Here is a 26,806-nt window from a genome sequence, read left to right as displayed (position 1 = left end):
TTTATAAAGGAGAGAATATTATAAAGGTTTACAAAGGAAGAATATTATTCCATTCTTCCTGCAGAAAAGCATGTTGAAAACTCTACTCTTGTATATAGATGTGACCGTTCACTCAGATATCAAATACAGAGATACATTAGCAAGTCCATAGGTGAGGATGGAGGCAGCAGCCAATATCTGAGGTCAGAGGGTAAGTGAGGAATTGACAATCAGGAAATGAGAGAATAATTCTTCCTGGTCAAAGGGAAATAACAGTGGCCAAAGATCCCAGACTGGGTGACAGCTGTCAGTAAGATAGGAAATCTAGAAAGAAGATCAGTAGAATCCAGATCCAGTTCCACAGCTCGGTCTGTAGCAAGAAGACTGGCAGGTTCTCTGAGGAACATCCGATGTGTGGCAGAATCCTGATCCGAAACCCAGTGACTGAGAAGCTTCAGTTTTATCCCGTCACCCTACCAGAGAAAACCACAGATATAGGGCTGGTCACCCCAAATGCCATTGACCAAAATGGATCAAATTCCCATGACAGGACAGGGAGACTGAGCTTTGGAACCATCCTTCAATTTGAAATGATATTTAGTAATATGAACTGGGTTGGTAAACTAAGAGGAGCGTACTCATCAATGGGTTAAATCAAAAATAAATCAACACACAACCCCTCCTGCTGCCATTGACCCTTGCACACTAATGCCATGTCTGCTGTTTTGCTCCATAGGGCCCCATAATGGCCAATATTATTTTGATTTCATTATTGTAAATAATCACTTTCTCTGCACAGGTTTTCAGCACTAGGATGATCTTGTACAATGTCTCGATTCTTTTGTCTTATTTTATATAGCTCATATAGACTGGATGTAATAACCACTGATAATAATGTAAAAGAAACAGAGCACTATCCTGGAGAGTGTGAACCCACGATTTCACGTTGGAGCCATTTTTGAAATGGCTTCTTGTCAGTACAAGACTCTGACTTGTATCCAGTGACCAATTGGGGATAACAACTTTGTCATCCCTGAGATTATTTCCCCTCCCCAAACAAGAGCATACACAAGTCATAGACAGAAAAAATAAAGGGGGTTTCCTGACTGTAATGCCAGAAGCACTAATTAAATACAGTCATAGCATTTGTAACATAAATGTATTTCATTGACTCAGACATATAAAAAATGAGTTCTGCCTTAAACGTAAGATAAAAGGAGTTAGCTAACTGCAATTAGGAAGAAAATTGCTGAGGTCCAGACATGCAGATGAGTCTGGCCACAGACAGAAACAACGATCATGTAAGAAGCCACTCCCATCGCTGAGAGTATATAAAGGTCCCAGAAAAGGAGTGATTTCACATTCAGAATCTTGTTATACTCAGCTCAACTTACACCTGCCATCAACATGACCTACGGCTGCTATTCTGGAAACTTCTCCACCCGCTCCTGTGGAGATCACCTGAACTACCCTTACTCCTCCTGCGACTCTTCCTACTCCAGGCACTTGATCCAGAGCACGAACTCCTGCTCTCCCAGACCCTGCCATCTGGGCTCCTCTCTCCTCAGCGGCTGTCATCAGAACTACTTCCAGCCCAGCAGATGCCAGACTTCCCATGTGGTGCAGACTTCCTGCCAGCGACCCTGCTACAGCTCCAGGGTCTCCAGCTTCTGCAGCCCCTGCAGGACCACGTATGGTGGCTCTCAGGGCTTTGGGTCCAGCAGCTGTCACTCTCTGGGCTATGGGTCTAGAAGCTCTTACTCCCTGAGCTGTGGATCCAGTGGCTTTAGACCCCATGGCTTCTCATCACTGGGCTTCGGATCAGGATTCTGCCGCCCATCCTATGTTCCTCATAGAACCTGCCAGTCTTCTTGCTACAGACCGAGCTGCGGCACTGGATCTGGATTCTACTGATCTTCTTTCTAGATTTCTAATCTTGCTGACGACTGTCACCCAGTCTGGGATCTCTGGCCACTGTTATTTCCCTTTGACCAGGAAGAATAATTCTCTCATTCCCTGATTGTCAATTCCTCACTTACCCTCTGACCTCAGATATTGGCTGATGTGGGTCCATTGAAAAATCTGTCATTAATCTTTTACCTCAAAAATAAAGTATGCATTGCAAATGAAATTTGTAGTGTTGTATTCCTTCCCAAATTTATGAGTACTAAAATTTCAATCTAATGAATGTACTGAGTTGACATCTGGTTGTGCTTGCTTTTGTGAGTTGTTTCGTGCATGCTTGCTTTTGCGACTGTGAAACATTAATTGATTAATGTTAAATGAACAGCATGTGTGGGAGTATTAGGGTTTGTAGTTCCATTCAGCTCTAAATTAGATACAAGTCTTCTGTGCCTCAGAGTTTTCTTACTTAAGGACATCAAGCAAAATCTTACTTTTGAAAGTATAAATTTCTATTAATTAAATCCCAGATGCAGAAAGTAAATTAATTTCCATAAGTAGTGGTTTTTCAAGTCTATGCCAACTGGTCTAACTAAGTGCTAGTAAGAAGACAAAAGTCAAAATGTATTTGATTTTATGGCTATGGGTTCCCTTGTGTGCTGACAATGTTTTACTTTGAATCTGACATGACTACCATGGGCTCATGTTTTGAGTGCCAGTTTAACAGGTGATAATCTATTTTAGGAGGCTGTGTAAACTTATTAAGTGGGGCCTACCTTGAAGATATGCCTTTGAAGGCTGTAGTCCAGCAATTGTGTCATCTCTGCTGTCTGTATTTCCCTGTCTTCCACAATGAGCATCCTCACCATCTCATACTCTTAACACCGCAGGTCCAGCCGCTCTGCTGTGCTTCCCTGCCATGCTGGATTTACAGCCCGATGAAATGGTGAGTCTGTGTGAACCTTTCCCACGCATTGTTCTGCCAGATATCTGGACATGGCCACACTAATATAAATACAGGGAAAATGAAAATTAGTACATCCGTTATAGAAAACAGTAGAAATTCTCCAAAATGTTAAAACTGCCACGTGGTTTAGAAATTTCACAACTAGTTATGTAGCTTAGCTAAGAGGATACAATAGTGTGCATGGAAGACCCGAGCACAATACTATCCACAGTAGCTGAGGACTAGAAAGATATACTGATAAAGGGCTGTAGAAAATGTGGTATATATCCGCAGTTGAATTTTAGCCATTAAAATGATGAGACACTATCCTTGAAACAACATGGATTAAAGTGGAGATCAATATGCTAAAGGATGTACGTCGGACTCAGAAAAGCAAGTCCAGAATGAGGTCACCTGCATGTGCAATCTGAAAAGGTTGCTCCCACAGTAAAGTGGTGATTCCTAGAGATTGTGGAGGGAAGGGTTGGGGTGGGGAGCCAGATATGATAAGGTTAACCACGTGTTAATTTACAATTTGGTAAACTATGAAAGTTGGGTTTGCAATTCGACTGTTGTTAGTTGCCCCCGAGTCGTGAGTGCCACTATTGCACAGCTGGGTTGATCTTGTGTGGTGGAAATTTTGTGCTCATCAGCTGTACTGCTAAGTGGGATCCTGACTGCTTTTCTCCATTGGCAGATGGACCTACTATGAAATGTAGTCTTCAGAGAGAGGGCTTCCAGGTCAGTTCCATCTCACTTCCTCTAAATCTTGTGTCTGAAACTTGAAGTGTCTTAAGCTATAACTTCTTACTTTCAAATTAAGGAAGGTGACCAAAGGCATTAGCGATAACCTGGTTTTCAGGAGTGGCCTCTTATACTCCTTTAACAACACAAAGGGAGGCTTACCTTACCTGGCAATGGCAAGTTTATTAGTCTCGGGTTCTGTGTGAGAGCCTATTAACCCAAAGGTTATTATTTCATTTAAATTATTCATATATGTATACATATGCACTATAAATCATACATTTATTTTTTTATGTATGCCTGCAAATTAATAGGGAATTCATGCCTGGGACTGTAAACATGGCTGATGTTGAAATCATGGACCCTAGAAGAGAACCTCCTTTTCTCAGTTTCCTAAACCACTATAATTCCCAAATACATTCTAAAGATTTACCCTTATATAAAAAAATAAGTGTACCTCTCTCCCTGCATCATCAAAGACATTTATTTGCAGCAGACCAAGACCTTCACAGAAATTGACAACTGGTCAAAATGCAGAGAGCAAATGACTGGGGGAAGCCCATCCCAAATGGAAGCATTTAGAGGGTTGGGGAATGTCATAGATTTCATGTAACACTTAAAACAAATTTTAAAGCATACAGAGAAGTAATTTCCACCATTTACAGTCAACAAAGATTGAATTAGACTATATTTTAGTAAATTGGAAAGATTCATTTCCATGTGGAATCCTAAAATGTTGGTCTCCTAGAAACAGAGATCTAGAAGTGATAGACACAAAGGAGAGGAAGAACTCACTAAAATGGAAGATGGCCTACAAGTTGATAAACTGGAAAAAATTGTTTTTCATGATGCATTTCACTGAATAATAACAAAACCTGATACATAGAATATTGTTAAATTGTAAAATTACAATTACAAAGACGTGTGTCCTCTTTGGATTTCATTTAAATTATTACCTAACGAAGTTGAAGACAGTGCCATTTATATCATTAAAGGTGACCACTTAGTATACATTTGAGCAAAAAATACTTTTTCATGGTAATATTGTCTAATTTATGGGCCAAGAAATCCCTGAAAGAGATGTGGAGATAGATTTAGATAAGGTCCCTGTAACTGGCAAAACAGGTGACTCATACAAGTTCCCATAAATGCCTCCACCATCATTCCTTTATTCTATAGGGCTGTCTCAGTCACTGTTCTATTGCTGTGAAGAGACACCATGACCAAAGCAACTCTTACAAAGAAGCATTTAATTAAGTGCTTGCTTAGAGTTTCAGATGGTTAGTTTATTATCATCATGGCTGGCAGCCTGTCATCCAGGCAGGAAATCATGGTGCGAGAGAAGTAGCTGAGGGCTTTATATTCATATCCGTAGACAGAATGGAAAGGGAGAGGGAGAGAGAGAGGGAGGGAGAGAGGAGACTCGGCTTAGTTTGGGTTTTTGAAACTTCAAAGTCTGTTCCCAATGACATACCTCCTCCAAAAAGGACACACCTTCTAATCCTTCCAAACAGTTCAACTGAGGACTAAGCATGCAAATTCAAGAGCCTGTGGTTAGGGAGGAGTGGTTGTTCTCGTTATATCTACCAAAACAGCCCTAGAGAAAAAAAACAAATAATGTAAGTACTTTAGAGACACCTTTATAATTTATATATAAAATTCTTAGTAAGAAACACTGTAAAATGACGGTAGTATCTACCATGCATTAAGACTCAAAACAACAACAAAAAAAAAAGTGAAATCCAAATTCTAAAAAGAAGTTCTGCATGGTGGCTCATATCTGTGTTCCAGCACTTAGAAATAAATATTGAGGCAAGAGAACTGTAGTAATTCAATACAAGCTTGGCTAGATAGTGAGTTTAGAACTGGTCTGCAATGTGAGACCCTGTATTAAAAAAGCAAAAACAACAAAAAAAAATATCAAAAGTAAAAGAAACACTATGTTATTTAAATATTAAACCAGCTTATTTTGAATTTTCCACAAATGGAAAAACCCCCAAATCACTGTATATCTTCTCTCACTTTACCTGACTCTTTGAGTCTAATCATCCATATTCAAACTGATAACCAAATGATTTTGTTTCAGCTCAAAAGTCTTTAGTCATTTGCCTTTAAAGTGTATTTTTTGTAACTGTGACCCACCGTGTTTCTCATTCAATTTTTTCTTATCTTTTTTTCCATTATACTGGTTTCCATAAATAATATATTCATATAATGTAAACCATAAAACATGCTTTAGAAATGGAAAATCATTGTTGGTGGCAAATGGAATGTTTTTATTCAACTCAAATAAAGAAGATGACATCATGGAAGTCTTCATTGTAGGCATAACCAACCTTTGGTCAGAAGATAGATAAATACACAGCCAGGTTTCATCAAGGACATTATAAGGACATTTCTTTTTATCACTGAGTAGCATTGAAGCTATAAAGTACCAATGGTTCTGGCCTAGGAGCAGCTAGTTGGATCAGTGCTAAAACAATAAACTGGCCCATATGTAAAAAATCAAGAATGTTATTCATCTACTATTTCAGAAAATGTACTGAAGAACACATTTAAAAATGAAAAATCACATATCAGATGTGATAGCATATACCTTAAACCCATAATTGGAATACAGAGATAAGAGGATATTGGTTTACCTTAAATGTTGTGGGCTAAATATTAAGATGTTGTAAGAAAGAAAGAAAGAAAGAAAGAAAGAAAGAAAGAAAGGAAGGAAGGAAGGAAGGAAGGAAGGAAGGAAGGAAGGAAGGAAGGAAACTTAAATAATTCAAGGCCATACCTCTGATTAAGACCATAAATGAGTCCTGGTTCAGAAGAAGTCATTAAATTCAGAATCTTAGTTATATCCAGCTGAGCTCATGCCTCATCTCAACTAGTCATACAATTGCTAATCTGGAGACATCTCATCCCCCACCCTTAGATACTTCCTTGCTGCCTCAGGTTCCTCCAGAGGTACTCTCTACCCCAGCAACCTGACCTGCAACATGAACATCTGCTCAGCGTGACTAAACCATTCTATTCTGATTCCATTTTGTATTTAGTAAGACTGTTCTCAACACCCCCAGCTCCCTCCTCCAAACACTTGCATCTGCCTTGGCAACACATTTGACATTTGGTATTTCCATGGCCTAGACCATGATTAGTGCATGATTCATGTACTAACCAAAATAATTGTCAAGTTATCTCCAAAATGACTACTAAGCTCTGCCAGGAACAGAAGTTTTAAGGTTATGCCATCCCTCGTCTAACTTTGATGTATCTTTGTGGGTTTTTCCTTTAAAAAAAACTCTTTATGCTTGAACTTGGCACTGGGAGACTTTTCAGAGACTCACATCAGTTCTTAGTCAATCCATTAATAGATAGAACTTAAAAGTTTTCACTGGCTTAATCATCATGCTTGTCAGTAGCTATTGCTCACAGATCTTGAGGTATGTTGTATCATGGGGCTTTGGATCCAGAAACTTTACTTCCCTAGGGAATGGATCTAAAAGCAGCTGCTCAGTTGCCTAAGGTTTGAGTGACTTTAGATTCTTAATCACAGAGGACATACTTGTTGCAAGGGAAGGAGCCGCTTGTTCATCCTGGCCACCTGGCTAGCTTACACCTAAAATAACCATATAGAAACTGTATCATTTAAATCACTGCTTGGCCATTTAGCTCTGGTTTCTTACTGGCTAATTCTTATATTAATTTAACCCATTTATATTAATCTGTATATCACCATGTGGCAGTGGCTTACTGACAAAGATCTAACCAGCATCTGTCTCAGGTGGAGGATCCATGGCTTCTCCCTGACTCTGCTTTCTTCCTCCCAGAATTCAGTTCTAACTTTCCAGCCTACCTAAGTTCTTCCCTATCAACAGGCCAGGGCAGTTTCTTTATACATTAACCAATGAAAGCACCACATTGGCAGAAGAACCTCCCACACCACATACTGTCTTCACCCCAATCTATGACCACACTGTTCTCTCAAGGGTTACATGCCTCTAGGAGCTATCAGACTTTCCCCAGGGCAACCAGTGGATCTAGTTTCTATGAATTAGTATGTGGACAGGCTAGTGTAAACAGAGAGTGTACTTTCATGTCCTGGCCACCCAGACCTGAATAATCACATGGAAACTATATTAATTATAACACTGTTTGGACAATGGCTTAGGCATATTTCTAGCTAGCTTTATATCGAAAATTATCTCATTTTTATTATCTTATATTTTACCATGAGGCTCATTGTTTATTACCTTACATCTTGCTTTTTGGGTGGCTACATGACATTTTCCTGTCTGCACCTTCTTTTTTCTTTTGCAGTTTAGTTTTCCCACCTAGCTATAGTCTGCCCTGCCATAGGCCAAATTAGCCTCTTTATTAATCAATAGTAGTAAAACTTGTTAGAAGCATACATAGGGGAATCCCACATCATCTTCCCTAAATAAAATAGAAGATTTTATCTTTACCATACTAAAATTACATATACAAAACAGATATCAAAAGAATTACAGTTACAATATTTAGTCTATTTGTATCTGGCAAAATTAAAGAAAATATTCTCTCATCTATTTTGTCTTTGTGAGTCTAAAGTTTTATATTTAGTTTATCTTTTATCATAACTAAGGAAAACTATAGCTATCTTTCTTCAACTTAATCAAATACCGCAGAAGGATATAATATTACCTACAGGAAGTAAATTGTAAGCAACCTCCAAAGCTCTAGAATTGACAGAGACATCTTGCTGCCTGTATAGTCACCCTAAGTTCTTCTGTAATGTTGTAGCATCCATATTAAGCCTAAGGACCCATAGTATCTGGCAGACTTTTCCATGAAGCATAAAATTTGAAAGACTGTTTTGCCTATATTGGCTGTCAGTTACTTTCTTCTGCGTCTTGCAAATGTCTGGCAGATCTTTTCATGAAGCAGGAACTCTGAAGGACTGACTTTCTCACCTTCTTTTGGGAAGTTTAGCAGTCACTCTTTTGTGGGTCCCACATATCCAGTTCATACAGCATGTCATCAAGTCTAGGCAAGAGCAGTTTCTTGACCAAATGGTTAGCCTTGTCACATTGAAGGGAAATTTCATGAATTTCTTTAATGTCCACCAACCTCTCTGATATAATTGGTACTGCCAGAAGGAGACATGTCTCACTGTTTAAAATTGTATAAGTTCTTAAAACATTTAAAATGCTATATTCTGTAGATCTTTGAAGTGTTGAAGATTATCTAACTGAAATATATCTCTGTACATCTAGGAAACCTAACTAACATAACTACAAGTTTGACTATTATAAATAACTATCTAGGGCTGGAGAGATGGCTCAGAAGTTAAAAGCATTGCCTGCTCTTCCAGAGGTCCTGAGTTCAATTCCCAGCAACCACATGGTGGCTCACAGTCATCCATAATAAGATCTGGTACCATCTTCTGGCATGCAAGCATACATGGAAGGAATGTTGTATACATAATAAATAAATGAATCTTTAAAAAATAAATAACTATCTATTAATCTGTAATTTTTAATATATATTACATTTTAAATGAGCTTTATAAGCATAATATCTTAAATAAGAATAGAAATATACATATAACAAAATTGATCTTAAATTTGTACCAATAAACCATAATCCATACCAATCAATGTAAAGTATTCATTTCTATATCATATTTCCCCTTTTTAGAAAGAGATTTATGTGACCATTAACCATTTATAATCAACTTCCTTTAAATAAAAACAAATATCCATAAATAATCATTTTGGGAATTTGGGTGTTGTTTTATTTAAACTGCTTTCTGCCATTTGTTGGACAAAGTACATTTAGGGTATATGGAGACATTTTAGGAGTTCTTGTTTTATCAAACCACACTGGTCTGGAAAGAATCCACAGGTTCCCAACATCTATAAAAACAAAAGCAGAATTTCTTTTCCAAAGTAACATAGCCTTAGACTCAAATTTTGAAGTCAAAATAACTTTATGTTGTTTTAGCTTAGCAGTCCCCACAATCAGATGTTTCTCTGGGTTAGCTCATAGCTAGTCAAAAATTTTAAAGAAAACACAATAGTAAACATAATCTAGACTATATTTTTTATTTTCGTGTGAATTTTTATATTATTTTTACTGTTTTATTCAAAGACTTTTATTTGTTTTATTTTTAAAACTATTCTTTTAAAACTGTCTATACCTATTTTTAAGCCTACGCATATTTTTAAACACACTATGACCTATTTAGAGGTTTTGTCTGAATCTGTCTTTGTTTTGTACATGTAATCCTTTTGTGATCACTGTTGTAAACTGTTAAGCAAGAATGGCTAGAACAAGAGTGGCCACATTAGCTGTTGGTTCCACCCTGCTTGGCTTTTCAATATGGCAGAGGTAGGTTTACTGCCAGATCTCAGAGCCATGTTTACCACCCCAACTCTGGGAAGTAGTTGGCTCTCACTACCACCCAGTAACTTGTAGCAAGCTGCCAACAAACCCCATTCAAGTGCTTCACAGCAGGACCATTCAAAAAAATCTTTTTTGCAGCCAGCAAGAACCAGGATGTCATTTTTTAAAAGAGCCAGGAATCTGTTTGTCACCAACAAACAGAGCCTATCTGGAAAAAAAATGAAGCTACCAAAGAAGCTGCACATGGCTCCTGTTTGTGGGTCTAGAAGCCTTCTTTTCTTTTTTTATTTTTCTAAGCTTTTTTAGGTCTTATGTGGATCTATGCCAGACAATGGGTACCATTTTTAAGTAGAGACTGTGCTTTCATTTCTTGGCTACCCAGACCTGAATAATCACACAAAACAATATTAATTACACCAGTGTTTGACCAAATGCTTAGATGTTCTCTTAACTACCTCTTACATCTTAAATTAACCCATTTTTATTATTTTATATTTTGCCACAAGGCTCATTGTTTGTTACCTCACATCTCGTTTCTTGGGTGACTACATGGTATCTGCCTGAGTGCGCATTCTTTTTTTTGCGTTCAGTTTAGTTTCCCTGCCTATCTATATTCTGTACTGCCATAGGCCAAAGCAGCTTTTTTATTAACCAATTGTAATAAAACATATTCAGTGCATACAGAGGTGAAGCTCACATCAGATTAGACCTTCTAAATAACCCTTTCAGGTCTAACCTCTAAGCAAATCACTAGCTTCACTGCTTTGAGAAAAATACTCCTCTTTGGTATCTCCTAAACAGTTGTTAATTATTTTTCCTTCTGTTGCAACGTACTGGCAAAAATATGGCATGGAAAATACATAGAGCTTAGTGAATGATCTGTTTGGTAAATTAATGGAATTAGTGGAATAAAATCGTTATGCCATTCAGTGAAAATTGTGCTTATACAATGTGAATTAACTTTAGGGAAATAACATAATTTATACTCATACATCTTATTCAAAATTGCTGAATAAACAAATAAATATTAGCTTAAAAATCATACATTCTGGCTTCAAAATACATTGTTAGTTTCTTAGTTTTATCCAGGGAAGCATGTGTGTATGTGTTTCTTATTTTGTTCTCGGAAGCTATGTTTAGTCTTGCTAGGCCTCTTAGAGAAATTTTGCAAAGTCTGACAGATTGATGAATTTATCTTAGAGTTTCAATATTTTCTCTCTCTAAAACTTTGGGTTTCTGTCTCTATGTTACAAAGCAGACTCTCTGTGAATAATGTCAAGAGAAACATGTATTATATTTCCTTTAAATATAGAACATTTATGTTTTTGAGGAAAACAGGACTTAGGAAAATACAAGTGGGAAAATTTGGTCATATGAACATTTTGTACAAAATAAAAAGTAGCTTTCATGATTTAGTGTTGAGTGGGTGAAAGGAAAAATACTCTTTAAGTACTTTACCTCTTATTAACTTTTGTATATGTATAAGTCAATTATCCTTTGTAAGAATTACTTTTGTCCTCCTCTTCGCCTTTCCTCCGCCGTTGTGTGCCATCTGCCCGCCTCAGCTTCTCGCCATGTCTTCTCACAAGACTTTCAGAATCAAGAGATTCCTGGCTAAGAAACAAAAGCAAAATCGTCCTATTCCTCAGTGGATTTGGATGAAAACTGGCAACAAAATCATGTACAACTCCAAGAGAAGACACTGGAGGAGAATGAAGCTGGGTCTGTAAGGAGTCAACAATGGCAAGACAGTTTACCCTGAATCGTGATCCTCAATGAGTGTTACAAGATGGAGTTCGATATTTTCAACCTGGAGACTTGATCATGTCTTAAGTTGGGAGTGCTTTCTCCAGTAATAAAATGTAGAACCTTTTGAACTGCTAAAAAAAAAAAAAGAAAAAGAAAAAGAAATAAAAATAAAAGAATTACTTTTGGTTGATGAACGTAAGTTTTCACCTTCTGGGATCTAATGCTTATACTAAACATGACTGGAAATAAAAGTACTCACATCCAATCTCATATTTTTTGTTTGCTATTTCAAAGTAGACTTGTAAATTTCATTTTAGAATTTTATTTTGTGATTCATATATTTCATATAGAAAGTAGGGAATTGATATGATCAGTAGCATATTGATTATATTTATAGTTAGTCACAAAAATAAAATCTTTGTACACAGATAAAAAACATAGCACAAAGAATTTCTCTATCCATCAATGTGTAGAGCCCCACAAGAATTATGACAAAAAAATCTGACAAACTGAACTAAATTCAAACAAGAAGAAATGAAAACTCAAGGGAGATCAGGAGTTCACAGTTGGTCCCAGCCCTGCGAGAACACCATCAAAGACTATGAGAGAGGAAGAATTTTGCAGTAAGCAAAGATATCCATGCAATGAGAAAGAATAAGGAGAATTTTGAAATTATGAATGAAAAGTTGACATACTGTGGTGTGAGAAGTCCTTCTGTTTATGTGTTGCTTTTATTGGTTAATGAATAAACATTTTGGCCAGTGGCTTGCATAATAGAGCTAGACATGGAAAACTAAACCAAATGCTGAGAGAAAGAAGGTGGAGTCAGGGAGACTACATGGAGCCACCAGGGGAGAAAGACACAAACCACTAGGTAGGCCACAAGCCTTATGGTAAAATATAAAATAATGGAAATTGGTTAATTTAAAATGTAAGAGATTGCTAGGAATATGCATAAGCTAACAGGCCAAGCAGAGTTGTATTTAATACAGTTTCTGTGTGATTACTTTGAGAGTCTAGGTAGCCTGGAATACACAATCAGACTCCTACTACAATACTAGAGGTGTATAAAGAGATTTGTAAACAACAAATTAAGAGAATTATACTGGAATGTGCATAGCATAGCAAAAAATCAGCTCAGAGAAGATGCAGTGACACAGCATCTCTGTTGATATGTCACCGTCACCTCATACCTTATCAGGTATCAGTCTTGAATAACCAGCTGAAGGAGAATACAAAACATCCCAGCTAGGTTTAAAGATGAACTGTGTTTAATATGACTGTCTTTAAATAATGCAAAGAGAGAAAAGTGTTCTCTGTGCTTGGAGCTTCATACTGAGCACTGCGTTATAAACTTGAAATAACTGAACATGAGTTTCCAGCTGATGATGCGTGTAGATTCCTGTAAAGTGGAAATTGAACTGACAAGCTCCTTCAGGGTATGGGAGAGACTACGAGAATATTGACATGAGGAAATCAGGTAGAGAGACAGTGAGATAGATACATACAATGGAATCGACACGAATTGAAATCTTCATATCTCATTCCAATGCTTACTGGGATATCTACTGTGGAAGAGAAAATAAAATATCAAGGGCACAAGATGATACTTCCAGGTAAGTTTATTCAGGCTTTGCCAGGAGTCTCTTGGAAGGAGAAAATTAAGAAAAAAAGAACTGAAGTAGGAAGAAAATCCATCATTTTAGAAGTCGAAAACAAGAGTTACTTAGCGTGTAGACTGCCTTTTCATGATTCCCTGACTCTTATGTTTCTTGCTATTTTTTCTTTTAATTTAAATTTTTGTTGATTTTTGGAAATTTCATGCCATGCATCTCAGTTCTACCCATCTCCTGGTCCTCCCATAGCCCCCTTCACACCTGTGGCACCGCCGCCCAGCAATGAAAGACTACAAAACAAAGCAACCAAGCAAACAAACAAACCTCTTCATTTATCCTTCTTTCCCACCTCTTCAACAGCTCTTATTCTCTCACATGGCACTGGGGGCCTCAGTGTGTCATACAGCATATTATTTTTCTCTATCAGCTTTACTAACAAAAATTCATTGTAATGAGTTACTGGTCTGCTTCAAGGCCACTGGTTTCTGGTCCACCATCATCACTGGATCCTCACCAGAACTAGTCTGGGCTATCCCATGGATGCCCTGAGTCTTGGAGATTCTGCTGGTATTGTTCCTCAGAACCATGACCTTCACAAGCTCCAGCAGGTTCTAGCTGGGGTAGATGTTACAATGGGCCAACCCAAGGCCCATTTGTGGGCCTGGGTGGTATCTAGGTTGATCAGGTTACTACTGAGGTTACACACCTCAGGCAAGAAGTCAGCTCCCCTGTGTCTACGTCCTCAGGGTAGGCTCACCGATGCCCAAGGTGAAGGTCAGAGCTGGCTCTCTTGCTGCAGTGTCCAGTGAAAGACAAGGCCAGCTTTCCCTGGGCCAGCAAAGGGTAGGGATGGCTCAGCATTGCCCACTGATTTCATATCACATGGTTCCTAAGGACTCCCAGAGTGATGTGGGCCACAAACCTCAACACAGACTGCTACTGCATCTGCACCACTAATCCAGACAAGGCCCTCAGCTGCAGCTCTGGCCCAGATGTCACTGGACATTGGGTAACAGTACAGGAAACTCAGATCTGCATGCATCATGGCCCTTGGACACAAGCTAGGACTAAGATGGCTGACCTGACCCTGGGCATCCTCATGACCTTCAGTGGCAAACAGAAGCCACATACATTCATTCAGACCATGGCCACTTTAAATCCGTGAACTCAGACATGGCCCTTGATATCAGACTGGTCCTGGAAGACACCATGGCCCTGGATGGCAACCCAGGCCACCCAGATCTGTTGACCCCTGCTGTGCCAAAACCCCAGACTCCAACCAGGCCGCAGGCTCCTTCCAAAATCCCAGGTCTCCTTGTGGGCCTAATGACAACTTGGGTCACAGACTTCAACACAGACTCCAGTTACAGCTGGAACATGGACCAAGACATGGCCCTTGGCAGCATCGCAGCAAAGACTCCACCATATACCCTGGTACCAACCAGACCTTCCCATGAGCCTCACTGCCTTCATTTCTTCCTTTCTGCCCCTTTTCACAGAGCACGAACCATTCTGCTTCTCTTTCTCTCCCATTTCTCTACCACATAATTATTTATCATAATGGGGCCCACCTGACCAGTAGTACAAGGGGGCCCATGGATGTCTTCATTCAGTCAGGGCCTTGAGGAACACTGTGGCCTGTAGCTAGTCTTGGTCTGAGCAGAACTGTATCAGGTGAGTGTGGATTTCTGTGCTACCTATTCATTAAGTCAAACTTTTATTTAGTCTTCTGGAGGTGAGAAGCCCTGTATGACACATGAAAATATGAATGATAATGAAAAATAAAGGCAGTTACTAAATACACCTTTCAAAGAGCAAAGTGTCTGCCATGACCAACATACTTTAAAGATAAATAAATACTCATCGTATATCAAAAGTCTTCACAGTTCTCAATTCTAAAGTCAATATCTAAAATTTTCCTGATGCATAGGATCTCTTTGATTAGCAAAGCCAAAAGGAAGACAGAGCATAGCATGAAATTTTTAGAGCTAAAACTGAATGAGCCAGAAGAGAGAACTGGTGTCTATTAGTGCTGATTGTATTCTAGAAAGCTGGTACGAACTGTGAAATAGACAGTACCAGATCCTTTCTCCTAAGACAATGTGGTGATATACTCCTGCAAGCCTATGTCTAGGGTGAACTGTTCAATGCATTGACTTGCTATATATGTGCTTATGCTAATGTACCACACACACATGTACACACACAAACACATACATGTACACACATGGACAAACACACACACACACACACTCACACACACACACACACACTACTTATTTACAATTCACATGAACTTACCAGTCAGTTACACCTCAGCTTATGCTGAATTGTTACCTAACAAACATATGCATTTTCTCAACCAGAATTTAATAAGAATGAGTGGGTTAATCTTTATAAAGCTTTTAAATTATTTATTTTTATATTTATTTCACAAATATGAGCATTTTATCTACATACATGTCTGTGTACCACATGCATGTCTGGTGCCAGCAGAAGCCAGAACAACATGTTAGATCTCTGGAAGTGGAGTTATAGACAGTTTGAGTCACTATGTGATGCTAAAAATTGAACCTGAGTCTCTAAAAAAGCATCCAGTGTTCTTAATAGTTGAGCCATCTCTTCTGCCCCATGAAGCCTTTTAAAGAAGAAAAAATGTTCCTATAGTATGAAAGAAAAGGAATGCAATTTCAGTGTGTTCTTAGAAGGAAGTTGTGACCCAAAAAGCATGAACAGCATACCAGAGGAGGGGTATTTCCGGCCAGATTGACAAACTGATTAATAGAAATAGTCATGATATTTCTGACAGGGGATAGTTAATTGTTTTGCAGAATGAGACCATTATATACCCATAAATACTATGTATAGTGAATTAGAGGGCTGTAATCACAAACAATTGGTAGTTTTGCTAGTATGCAAATGGGAGAGTACAAATGGAGGAAGGGTGACTTTGTAGATTTCTTGACCTATAGTCAAGAGTATATAAGACAAAATCATGGAGATATAAATATATATAAATATAGCTCAGAAGTACTCACATTTCCTGTCAAGATGTCCCCACACAAGTGCTCCTGAGCTGTTTTCTTGTAGTCTTTCCAGGGTTGACTATGAAGCCTTGCAGTCCCCCAGGGATTCCTGAGCCTGTGTGTCACCCTTCTCCAGAAATCTGATGTACATGACCGACTAACTGCTGATATCTTCATGTATGCCAACTGGACTCCTGTCCCACAATGGTAGGCAATTGTTCATGAGTACACGGGCTACCAGACATCCTATGTGCTATCATCCATGGCCAGACCAAGGACATACTACTCAAGGATCTTGCTGTCTTATTGTCTCTGCCAGATTGCTTATACAAGACTTCTCTCCTTGGTGAAGCCTGTCTTTAGACCTAGAAGTTTCTACTCACAGGGCTATGGGTCCACAGGATTCTGGTATTTGAGTAATGGAATCAGTAGTTTACTTTATCTGAACTATGAATTCTGTTTCTGTCACTCATCTTCATTGCTTCTTATAATTTTCAGCCATCTTGAGACCAATCATTCTATGATCTGACTTCTAGTGGTATACACACTAGTAACCAGATCTTACATAGAAATATCAACAATTTTATTTTCATTTGTTTATAGCCAAATAGCTTAAAGGCAATAATAAGTTTATTTTCACTAGACGCAATGACCTTCACCCTTTCATACTCATTCTATGACCCCCAAAACATCATTGTTCAGAATATAAAACTAAGTGCTGAAGAAAATTAGATGACAGGTCTAAAGATGTAGGGGCAGAAAGAGCAAGGTTTCATGGCCTGTATGGGCTACATAGAAAGACCCAATCTCAAAATAACAATACCAACAGCAGCACCAATAAAGAAAATATTATAAATAGAAAAAAAGAAAAGAAAATTAAAATGTACATACATGTATACATTATTAAATTTTGTCATAACACAATCTTGATAATTACAAACTTTGAGGAGTCTAAATTGGTATTTTGTTTTGTCTCTAATGTTTTTTTCGACTTTTATAAGGTTTTCACCTTTCTCTTTTTCCCATGGCTTAAGGATCCTTGTTGAAGAGGACTGGACAGATTATGGAGGCCAAAAACTGAGGATATGGAAAAAGAAACACTATTATTTCAGAAACAGCAGGGCAATTGCATAGTGATAGCGTGGTTGAGCAGTTACTGGAAACTGAAAGTGTCTGGAAGAGAGAGAGTCAATTCTCGTTCAGAGGATAGCCCATGACAAATCTTTCATGGTCCAGTGGAAAGTTATACATCCAAGAATTTATGGGCAGCACCAGTTGGCCTTTTTGGTTTTTAAAATAAAAGGCATATAATATTAGGTGGGAAGGGAAGGTTTGTGTGTCTGAATGGAGCAAAAGGAAGGAGAACATATGATAAAAATATATTTATGAAATTCTCAAAGAGCCAATATAAAACAGACCTGCCAAAAATTGTGCATAGCATTTCAATAGCTAAAAATACAAGTCTTTATATTTTTTTTAGTTTAAGGATTCTTATAAAATTTATTTTACTTTAGTACTATACACATATGTGTTTCTATGTGCACATGCATACTGTTGCCCTCAGAGCTAGAGTTGCAGATGGTTGTGAGGCACCTAGTTTGAGTATTGGCGACTGAATTTAGGTCTTATTCTAGAGCAGAAAACCTCTCAACTGTGAAGTCACATTCTCCAGCCTTGGTATGCAAGACTGTTAAAATAATATTCACATTTACATCACTCTTCACAGACCAAAAATAAAAAAGTGGGTAGGTGTATGTGAAACACAGAAAGAAGTAATTATGTTAAACAAAAATTCTGTTTTTACAAAGATTGAAAAAAAAAATCTCATCATGGTATTATATTTTCCCAGAAGGAGGGAAACTATTTTTAGCTTCAAGTTTTATTTATTTAGTTAACCTGATGTTGCTTTACAAAAATAAATAAGTTCTTAAAGCACATTGAACAATTATCTGGGGATTTTTTTTTAATATATAAGAAAGAAGTCAGTAAATTCCTCATATAAGAATTTTGTATCAAAATTAATGATAATTTAATTGTACTCTCTCTAGTCACCTAAACAATGTGCCTGAAAACTGCGAATGTTTATATCAACAAAAATGTGCAACTTAAATTTCTACAAGAAAATGAGAGTGAGCAAATACAGACATCACCCTTGATAATGTGCCTATGATTACTCTTATCCCAGTTTATTAAATTACAAGTGCACTCCCCTGAAAATGCAGTCCATCCGTTGCAAATAACCACTGGTAATTGATCAAACATTGATCAAAAGGCAAGAGAGACCAAAGCGTCAGATAATACAAACAGGCTTTGACCATTGATTAGTCATTCAGCACCAAATTGTCATCCCTGAAAGCATGCATGTATGTAAATTTATACATACTAAGATTAAATTTAGGAATATATATGTGCAGTCATATACATCTATATATGCAACAGAAATTAATGGAATAAGGCAGGAATTTGAAAGATAGCAAGGCAGGGCACATGGGAAGGTTTGGAAGGAGGACAAGTAAGGACGAAGTTAGGTGATGATTTTATAATCTCAAAAATAAAAGAAAGAAGTGCTAAGGAAAAATGATGTGTATTGAAAAGGTACAGGAATGATTATGCTAGTCATGAGAGACATAGGTGACTTAGAGATCACAAAGTTAATCTTGCAGTAATCATGAGGCCTTGAGACTGAGAAGCTTCTATGTGTGGACATGAAGATAGCTAAGGATAACCATGCTGGTTCCTAAATTTCACCTCGACGTGGTTTTGTTAATGCAATTGAGCCCCTCTTCCTTCTCCCCATTTTTTTCTTATTTTCTTCTCAATCATCATCTCCCCCAACAACAGCAGTAATCAATCCACATTGACAGTTTCCACACTTTTACTGAAAATATAAAAGGACTGAAAGGATGAGAAAATTCCATTTAACTTTCCCCCAAGAGAAATCAAAACAACAGCACTGGAAACCTCCCTGTGACCTAATTTTTTTTTGTTCTTAACATGTATGGTTTACAAAAAGATATGTTATGTCTGTGTGTGGGAATATGTTGAGAACATTTGCAAAGCAATCTTGAAAATGCTGCATCAGTGTTAAGGAATACATTTTCTCTAAGCCAGAGCCATCACTGATGGTTAAACTTACACCAGACATTAGAGTGGTTTGTTAGCCTATGGAAAACTCTAGTCAGAAAAATCAAAATTCCTTTGAAGAAGGAATAGTAATCACATAGTACCATAATAAAGTCCTCATAGACAAATGATAATTATAGTACTGTGGACAATGGATATGTATCATCTCAACTGATACTGCAATTAAATGCCACACTATCATATGCAATTTGTAATGAAATCATCATCTTATCATGATACATGACATTCTATTTTCACACAAGAACCTCCTGAGAAATAGCTAACCCTAGCCTTGTTCCAACTATTTAAACTCCATTATAGTCTATATTTTCTTCTACAGATGAAATCCAGGGCCATATATATGATCAGATACCTCTACGCTACTGAGATGTACGCTTAGCTCTTAGATCCCAGGGTTTAGAATTATTTTAACTTCACCAGGATGAAGATATGTTTCTCTTTATAAATTATGAACCTGGGTACACAGATTTAGAGAAATGCAGCCTTCCTGCAACCAGACACTCCACCTCCTATAGGTCCTCTCTCTACCAGGTCTCCAACTTTCTCCCGTCTTCTCTACCATTAATAACACTTACTAGTTCCATGAATCTCAAACCCAGTGGTTCAGGTCTTAAACTGCTATTACCCAGGCAGCAGTGTTTCCAGGAATGGCTAATCCTCTTGTTCCTGGGCATCCTGCAGCAACTTCTAGGGAACAATGCATGTACTCCAATTTCCAGGAAACGGCCTGATTCATTTCTAGTCAAGGGATTTTACAATTTCTATTTGTGCATTCTTGTCACATTAGAGATTACAGATGACAGCTTTACTCCCCCTGAACTGAACTCCCATATTTTGCATTAGTCATGCTTCAGTAACACATTGTCAAATTTCTCATGGGTGCCAGTCAGTACTGCAAACAACATTCATCTAATGGTGCTCTAGAGAATGCATATGAGCAAATGTTTTACTATTTTCCAAGAAGATATGTTCATTCACATATTAGTCTAAAATGACAAAATTAAAACATTTTAAAATGCACTTGATGTTTCCCTGAACATACCACTTAGCAGCATTAGTATTATTTAAGTAAATAATTATTGGATCACAAGAATATCAAGCCTGTGATGAGCCATTCTCAGCATAGAAGAACATTTCAGTTAACCTTCACGGTGCCTGCCTATCATGATGACAGAGAGAGATTGAGGTAGGAAGATCATGAGTTCCAGACCATCTTTTATGTATTGAATTTAAAGCAATTATGGGCTACTTGGTGAGATATTATTTCAGAATAAACAAAAAGAAACAACCTCATGAGTTACTGTCTATCTTCAAAGTCATTTTAATCAAAATAGAGATCTTCAAATTCAGTGAGTCTTTTTTTTAAAATAAAGAGGAAAGAGATAGGGTTCAACATCCAATGTTGAATTCTGCCCTGCAGATGCACCTGCGCACATACCCACAAATATACCACTTGGACTCCCCTTCAAGCGGCCTCCCATGCACAAAAAAAGAATGCATAGTAGTTGGCTCTGAGGGCAGGGGTCACTGAGATAGAAGCATAAGGGAATGAAGGTCTTAGGTGAGGTCCTGTATCTTGAAGGACAAATGCATACAATTTTCAATATTGTCAAATCTTACTCCTGAAGACCAGATTTATTCTGTTACATCTATGTTTTTTTTTTCCTGAATGTGACCTTTAAGACTTCAGGGTTTCATTTTATGTAATGTTTTTCAGCAAAAGTAACTTAACTCATTGACATTTGTTATAAATAACTATTTGCTTGGTATGTGATTCTTCTAGTAGACTGTCTGATTAGCATAATGATTGGCATTAGAGATGCCTCATTTTCCTAACACTATTCTTCATTTCATAGAGGAGTGGGTGTCATTTACAAAAATATGTCTAAATCATGTGTATAAAACAGATCCCGTATAATGGTAAAGTTCCCATGCTGAGGTGAAAATGAGGGTGTGTCTTGATTGTACCTTACCAAATGTTTTTGGAATTAGAAGCATTTTAGACTTCAAAAATTCTCAGATTTCAAAGTATTTACATATACAATATCAGAATATCTTGGGAAATCCCCAGTTGAAACAGGAAATTCAATTATGTTCCTATTTGTCTTATATATACAGGTCAAGGGTAACTTTTTTTTTTCCTCATGGTTTATTTTTTTTATATTTAAAAATTTCCATCTCCTTCCCTCCTCCTCCCCCCTCCCTCCCCTCCTCCTCCCCCTTCCCTCCCCTCCTTCTCCCTCTTCCTTCCTCCCTCCCCTCCACCCATACCTCCCCTCCCTCCCTCTCAAGGCCAAGGAGCCATCAGGGTTCCCCACTCTATGCTAAGACCAAGGTCCTCCCAACTCCCCCCAGGTCCAGGAAGGTGATCGACCAAGCTGAGAAGGCTCCCACAGAGCCCATCCATGCAGAAGAATCAGAGCCCAGAGCCATTGTCCTTTGCTTCTCAGTCAGCCCCTGCTGTTGGCCACATTCAGAGAGACGGGTTTGGTCGCATGATCCATCAGTCCCATTCCAACTGGAGTTGGTGATCTCCCGTTAGTTCTGTCCCACCGTCTCCATGAGTGAACGCACCCCTCTCGTTCCTGACTTTCTCCCTCATGTTCTCGCTCCTTCTGCTCCTCATCAGGACCTTGGGAGCTCAGTCCAGTGCTCCAATGTGGGGCTCAATCACCTTCCCCATCTGTCGCCAGCTGGAGGTTCCCTTTTATGCAACATTTTTTAGGTCATTTGTACATCGACTGTAAGTTCAGGGACATCATGGTGACACTGAGAAGTATCAGGAGTGAAATTCAGAATAGTGGTGGTAATTTGTATAATAATAATGGTAGTAGTGGTGGGGTGTTGGTAGTGGAAGTAGTTTAAAGGCATACCTAGCAAAAAGTGCAAATATCGTAGCATGATGGTGGGAGAGGACAGAGTAGCGTTGGTAGTCACTGTCGTCACTGATGACCTAACCTCAGCAGGTGGAAACAGTACAAGAGCAATGCTGGGAAGTTACTCATGAGAGAATTTCTGGAAACCGGTCACAGTAATTCTTGGAAACGTACACAGAAAACCAGTCAGCTAACAGATAATCATTAGCCTTGGCGGTTGATTATAACTGTGAGCAGCCAATGCTTTGTTTGCAAGCCTCCGTGTTCAAAATCTTTGGCTGTGCCTGTGTGTGTGTGTCTGTGAGCATTAGGAGGATGCTGGAAGAGTAGAAGTGACCAGCTACAGTCCTGAAAACTGCCGGCTGGCTTCCTGTGAATTGCAGAAGGTGGAATTAACTTACAAATTACCAGACCACAGTTCGCTGTCATGCATTTAATTGCTGGGATAGAGAGGGAATAAGTTGTGTATGCTAGGACTTTAGTCCTACAGACCTGAAAGATAATCATATTGTTGGTACTACTTAGTTTGGTCTAATTTGTGGTGGCAGCTATAACATCCTAAAATATGGCTGACGTGTCCTGACTGGTACAACAGTCTTCTACACTCAATGTAAACAAAACAAGCAAGCAAAAGTCTCACAGTCCCACACTACATTGGACACTGCCACCCTACCTAAGCTGTGAACCTCTGTAATGACCCAGCTGGCTCACTACTGAAAGCAGATTCTCAAAAGCAGCATGAAGGGAAATTGTACCATATATCACCTGCCCATGAGGAAACAAAGATTTTAAAATTTCAAACAAAGATTTTAAAAGTGTGCACTTCTGAATATATCGTAAGAAAACCTCTCATTTTCTATAATGACTATATTCTAATAATATTTAAAGAAATCAAAGCAGGAGTTTTACTGAATGCATATCCTTTTTATATTTTCTTAATAAAATGATTATAATTCAAAGATTGTGTTTTATGGACTCCCTATACTATTCTTCTGAAAAGCAGAAAGCCACAATTGTGTCTGAAATCTTGGGACAGTATCCGATTAACCTCAGGCTGGCCAGGAAGCACAAGAGCATTTCTCCAAACCTTGCAGTGGCCCGTGCCTTGAGGGAGGGAACCTGACGATTTCTCTTGGGTAATGATTATAAATGTATGGTGGCAAAGTCATGAAAGCCTAAAGACATTATGCAAAGGACTGAGATCACTATTTCCCATACCAACTTTTATGATAATAGTGGTAAATCCTTTCCCCCACTCTTACCTCATTTCCCCCTGGAACTATATAGGCACCATAACTCATTTGCCAAAAATAGTCATGAAGGAAGGAAGGGGAAGAGGTCAGAGTGGAAGGCAAGTGTCAGTTGTGGAACACAGAACATGAGAGAGAGTGTCCTAGGTGGATCTAATCAGTGGACACCCAAGCAAAATACTACAATAACCCTAACTGTAATCTTTTAAAGTTGAGGTAATTCTTCTGTCTCTGTTTCTGCTGCTGCAGAATGAGCGCATGGAATACAGGGAACTCCGCCTACCACTGCTTTCATAGTTTACACCCAGTTACTGCAGCAGCAAAGAGGAAGGGCGGAGGATGAAATGGATGGGACATACACATAAGATTAGCATTTGACAGGTGTCCAATACTCTGCACTCCACGCCTAATTTCAGAGAATGGTTAATGATCTCAAAGAACAAGGCTAGGTAAAACATGTGAATGTTGTTTGATATGAATATTGATTCCTTATATTAATTAGAAAGCTAACAATGTTTTGCTATACTTGATGTGATTTTTGTTTCTTTCTTCTAAGTATTTGAGCTAGAAAGAAGATGATGGCATAAATCCATATTATTCAAGTGTTTTAAAGGGATCATTAAGTCATTTTCAATAATATTAAAGATCTAATGTTTTCTCTTAGATTTAATTAGCATAATTGCCAAGAACCCAGGTAGGACTTCACACCTGCTCGACCTAGCTATTTTTAAATCTGTTGTCTTCCTGCTTATATAAACGGGAATAATTTTAACAGATTGAAAATATTAATTGGGCTATGGGGACTAAAATTTTTTTAAAAGTGATACTCCTGCATGCTAACTTCACAAAGTTGATAATTGTCACACAGATATTAATCTATACTGTTAATATCCTTCACACATTGACCTTCCCATGTAAACTTATATTTTTCTTGCATTCTTCAAATATCTAACATATTCTGCCCTTTAAAATGCATGCTGTAGCCACTAATTTAACTAGGTTTGTCAGTTCTTTGTGTCTTTAGTTAGAGAAAAGCTTCATGCAAAAACTCAGAGTGCTCAGGAATATCTGCAATAAGAAGGACACATACTTAGACAACAGTGGCATCAGTGTGACGATCCTCTTAGCCTTCTAAACCTAATTTGCCAAAGTAATCACAATCAATATTAATAAAGGGATTGAATAATTTTTTCTTATGCCTACACAAAATGTCTGACCAAAAAAAGAGAACAACACCATGAGGAAAAGCTATTTTGGCTCATGCTTTGAGGATCCATTTCACCATAGTTAGGAAAACAGCACAGCAGCTACCATGGGAGGCTGGTTGTTTACATCTTGGTGGTCCAGAGAAATAAACAGAACAGAAAGCAGGAGAAGGCAAGAAACTTCAAGTTCTTCCCCCATACAATTTCATTCTTCCAGTTAGATTCTATCTTGTAATGTTTCCACAAATTTCCAAAGTGATAACTTCATTGTGAAACCAACTGGAGAAAAGACAAGCCCTTAAATACTATTTGTCACCCAACCATAATGCATCTGATTTAAATAATAACATTAAACATGGATTCATGCAACAGGAAGAAGGTTTTATTGAGATAAAACTATTTCACTTCATAATTTTAGAAGAGAAAAATTATCAATTTTATCAGGAATGCAGTTAAATTTTCCTTAGCCTTCAGTTTGACAAAGAAAAATTTTAGGATTAGAAAAGAAAGACAGCAGAAGATCAAGAAAATACTTCTTAGGGATAAAATGAAAAGACATTTTTTTTACTACAGAATTGGCATTCAGTATTGGCATTGGAAAGTAAATAGAATAATCAACAGAAGTCAGATGTACAGAATGGTTGGTAACAAGATGAATAGAAACCCCTAGAAGGAAAATAGAGTGGGCTGAGAACAGAGGATCTGTAATAACTAATAGGGAAGTGATGGACTCTGTAATTCAGGGATCTGAAGCCACTGGATCCACAGCCCCCTGAGTAGCAACTTCTTGATCCATAGCCCAGGGAACGGCAGCTGCTGGATCCAAAGCCCAGAGACCCAGCATATGATCCCCTGCAGGGACTGCAAGGTGTGAAGCTCTTCGGGTAGTAGCAGGCTGTCTGGCAGGGCCTGGACACCACACAGGACCTCTGGCAGCTGGTGGGCTCAATGCAGGTCTCCTGACAGCCGGTGTTCAGAGTGGATTCCACCTGGCAGGGACTGGACACCACGCAGGACCTCTGGCAGCTGGTGGGCTCAATGCAGGTCTCCTGACAGCCGGTGTTCAGAGAGGATTCCACCTGGCAGGGGCTGGGAGAGCAACTGGTAGTGGTGTAGACCAGGTTGCTGGGGTAGGAAGAGCCACAGGAGGAACCTGAGGTGGGCATGCAGCGCCTAAAGGAGCGGGAGGAGAAGTTTCCAGAGCAGCAGCTGCAGGCCATGTTGAGAGGAGATGTGAGCTCAGATGGATGTACCTGAGAGGATTTTGAGTTTGGATGTCACTCTGAGGAGAGCTGGGTTTATATACTCTCAGCAACAGGTGTGGTACCCAATAGTCTCATCCTTGATGCATCTATGTGTTTCCTGGTTTACAAAAGTGGAACAGTAATCTCTGTAATTGTAGTTGCGCTTGAATAGTTTTCTGCACAGTATATTTATGAGTGTTGTAACAAAGGTCAAAGAGCTACTCCTATCTACAAAATTCTGTGACTATTTTATATTGATGCCTGTCCCATCATAGCTATAGCAGCCCTTCCCATGGGCTACCTACTTGTATTTGGTGATATACTCGTTTCTGCTAGTGAATGCTTCTTCCCTAAAACTGGAGAAGGAGATGATGTTAGTTATCTGGATACTGGATCTCTTTCTATATGAATTAGAGCATTCAGAAGAATGTTCCATCTTATCAACCTCTATCACCATCCTGTCAAACTTCCTTATGGTAATTCAGTGTGCGGGAAACAGAACACAATTGTACCATGGATTACAGTTACACATTGTGTAACAAATTAAATAGAGGTGAATTCAAAATAGACAAAAGCAACCTATGTAGAAGGCCACCTAGAGACTGGGGGTGAGTATTGCTTATTTACAAAGAAATTGTTGAAAAGTATCTCACCTGAAAGAGCTCCACTTGTTCAATGAAGGGAGGAAATAACCATAATAATAAAAATGAAGGAACAGGGAGGGACTTCACAATCTTTCCATTGTGC

At 38.5% G+C, this 26,806-nt stretch overlaps 3 protein-coding genes across 4 annotated transcripts; 2 read left to right on the top strand and 1 right to left on the bottom strand.

Moving 5' to 3' along the window:
- Positions 1 to 315: 315 nt before the first annotated feature.
- On the bottom strand, positions 316 to 26,080 carry LOC119825304 (keratin-associated protein 13-1-like). 2 transcript variants are annotated; one of them, XM_038346104.1, is made up of 4 exons: positions 25,805 to 26,080; positions 25,547 to 25,714; positions 12,570 to 12,585; positions 316 to 431 (listed from the first exon to the last, which is right to left on the bottom strand). In XM_038346104.1, the coding sequence occupies exons 1-4, from the start codon at positions 26,033 to 26,035 to the stop codon at positions 316 to 318; spliced, it is 531 nt and encodes a 176-aa protein (XP_038202032.1). In that variant the 5' UTR covers positions 26,036 to 26,080. The 2 variants fall into 2 exon arrangements, with proteins under 2 accessions (XP_038202032.1, XP_038202031.1); XM_038346103.1 differs by lacking the exons at positions 316 to 431; positions 12,570 to 12,585 and having other exon boundaries at positions 25,430 to 26,035.
- Positions 1,366 to 1,893, top strand: LOC119825306 (keratin-associated protein 13-1-like). Its single transcript, XM_038346106.1, has one exon. The coding sequence runs from the start codon at positions 1,387 to 1,389 to the stop codon at positions 1,891 to 1,893; it is 507 nt and encodes a 168-aa protein (XP_038202034.1). The 5' UTR covers positions 1,366 to 1,386.
- Positions 11,524 to 11,679, top strand: LOC119825305 (60S ribosomal protein L39-like). Its single transcript, XM_038346105.1, has one exon. The coding sequence runs from the start codon at positions 11,524 to 11,526 to the stop codon at positions 11,677 to 11,679; it is 156 nt and encodes a 51-aa protein (XP_038202033.1).
- Positions 26,081 to 26,806: the final 726 nt, after the last annotated feature.

This window comes from Arvicola amphibius, chromosome 10 (assembly GCF_903992535.2).
Source record: "Arvicola amphibius chromosome 10, mArvAmp1.2, whole genome shotgun sequence".
NCBI classification, from domain to species: domain Eukaryota; kingdom Metazoa; phylum Chordata; class Mammalia; order Rodentia; family Cricetidae; genus Arvicola; species Arvicola amphibius.
This window is presented reverse-complemented; position numbering and strand designations above follow the sequence as displayed.

What these genes read in the sequence shown, in the direction of transcription:
- LOC119825304 (XM_038346103.1), bottom strand. Translation starts at nt 26,035, where the DNA reads ATGGCCTGCAGCTGCTGCTCTGGAAACTTCTCCTCCCGCTCCTTTAGG.
- LOC119825306 (XM_038346106.1), top strand. Translation starts at nt 1,387, where the DNA reads ATGACCTACGGCTGCTATTCTGGAAACTTCTCCACCCGCTCCTGTGGA.
- LOC119825305 (XM_038346105.1), top strand. Translation starts at nt 11,524, where the DNA reads ATGTCTTCTCACAAGACTTTCAGAATCAAGAGATTCCTGGCTAAGAAA.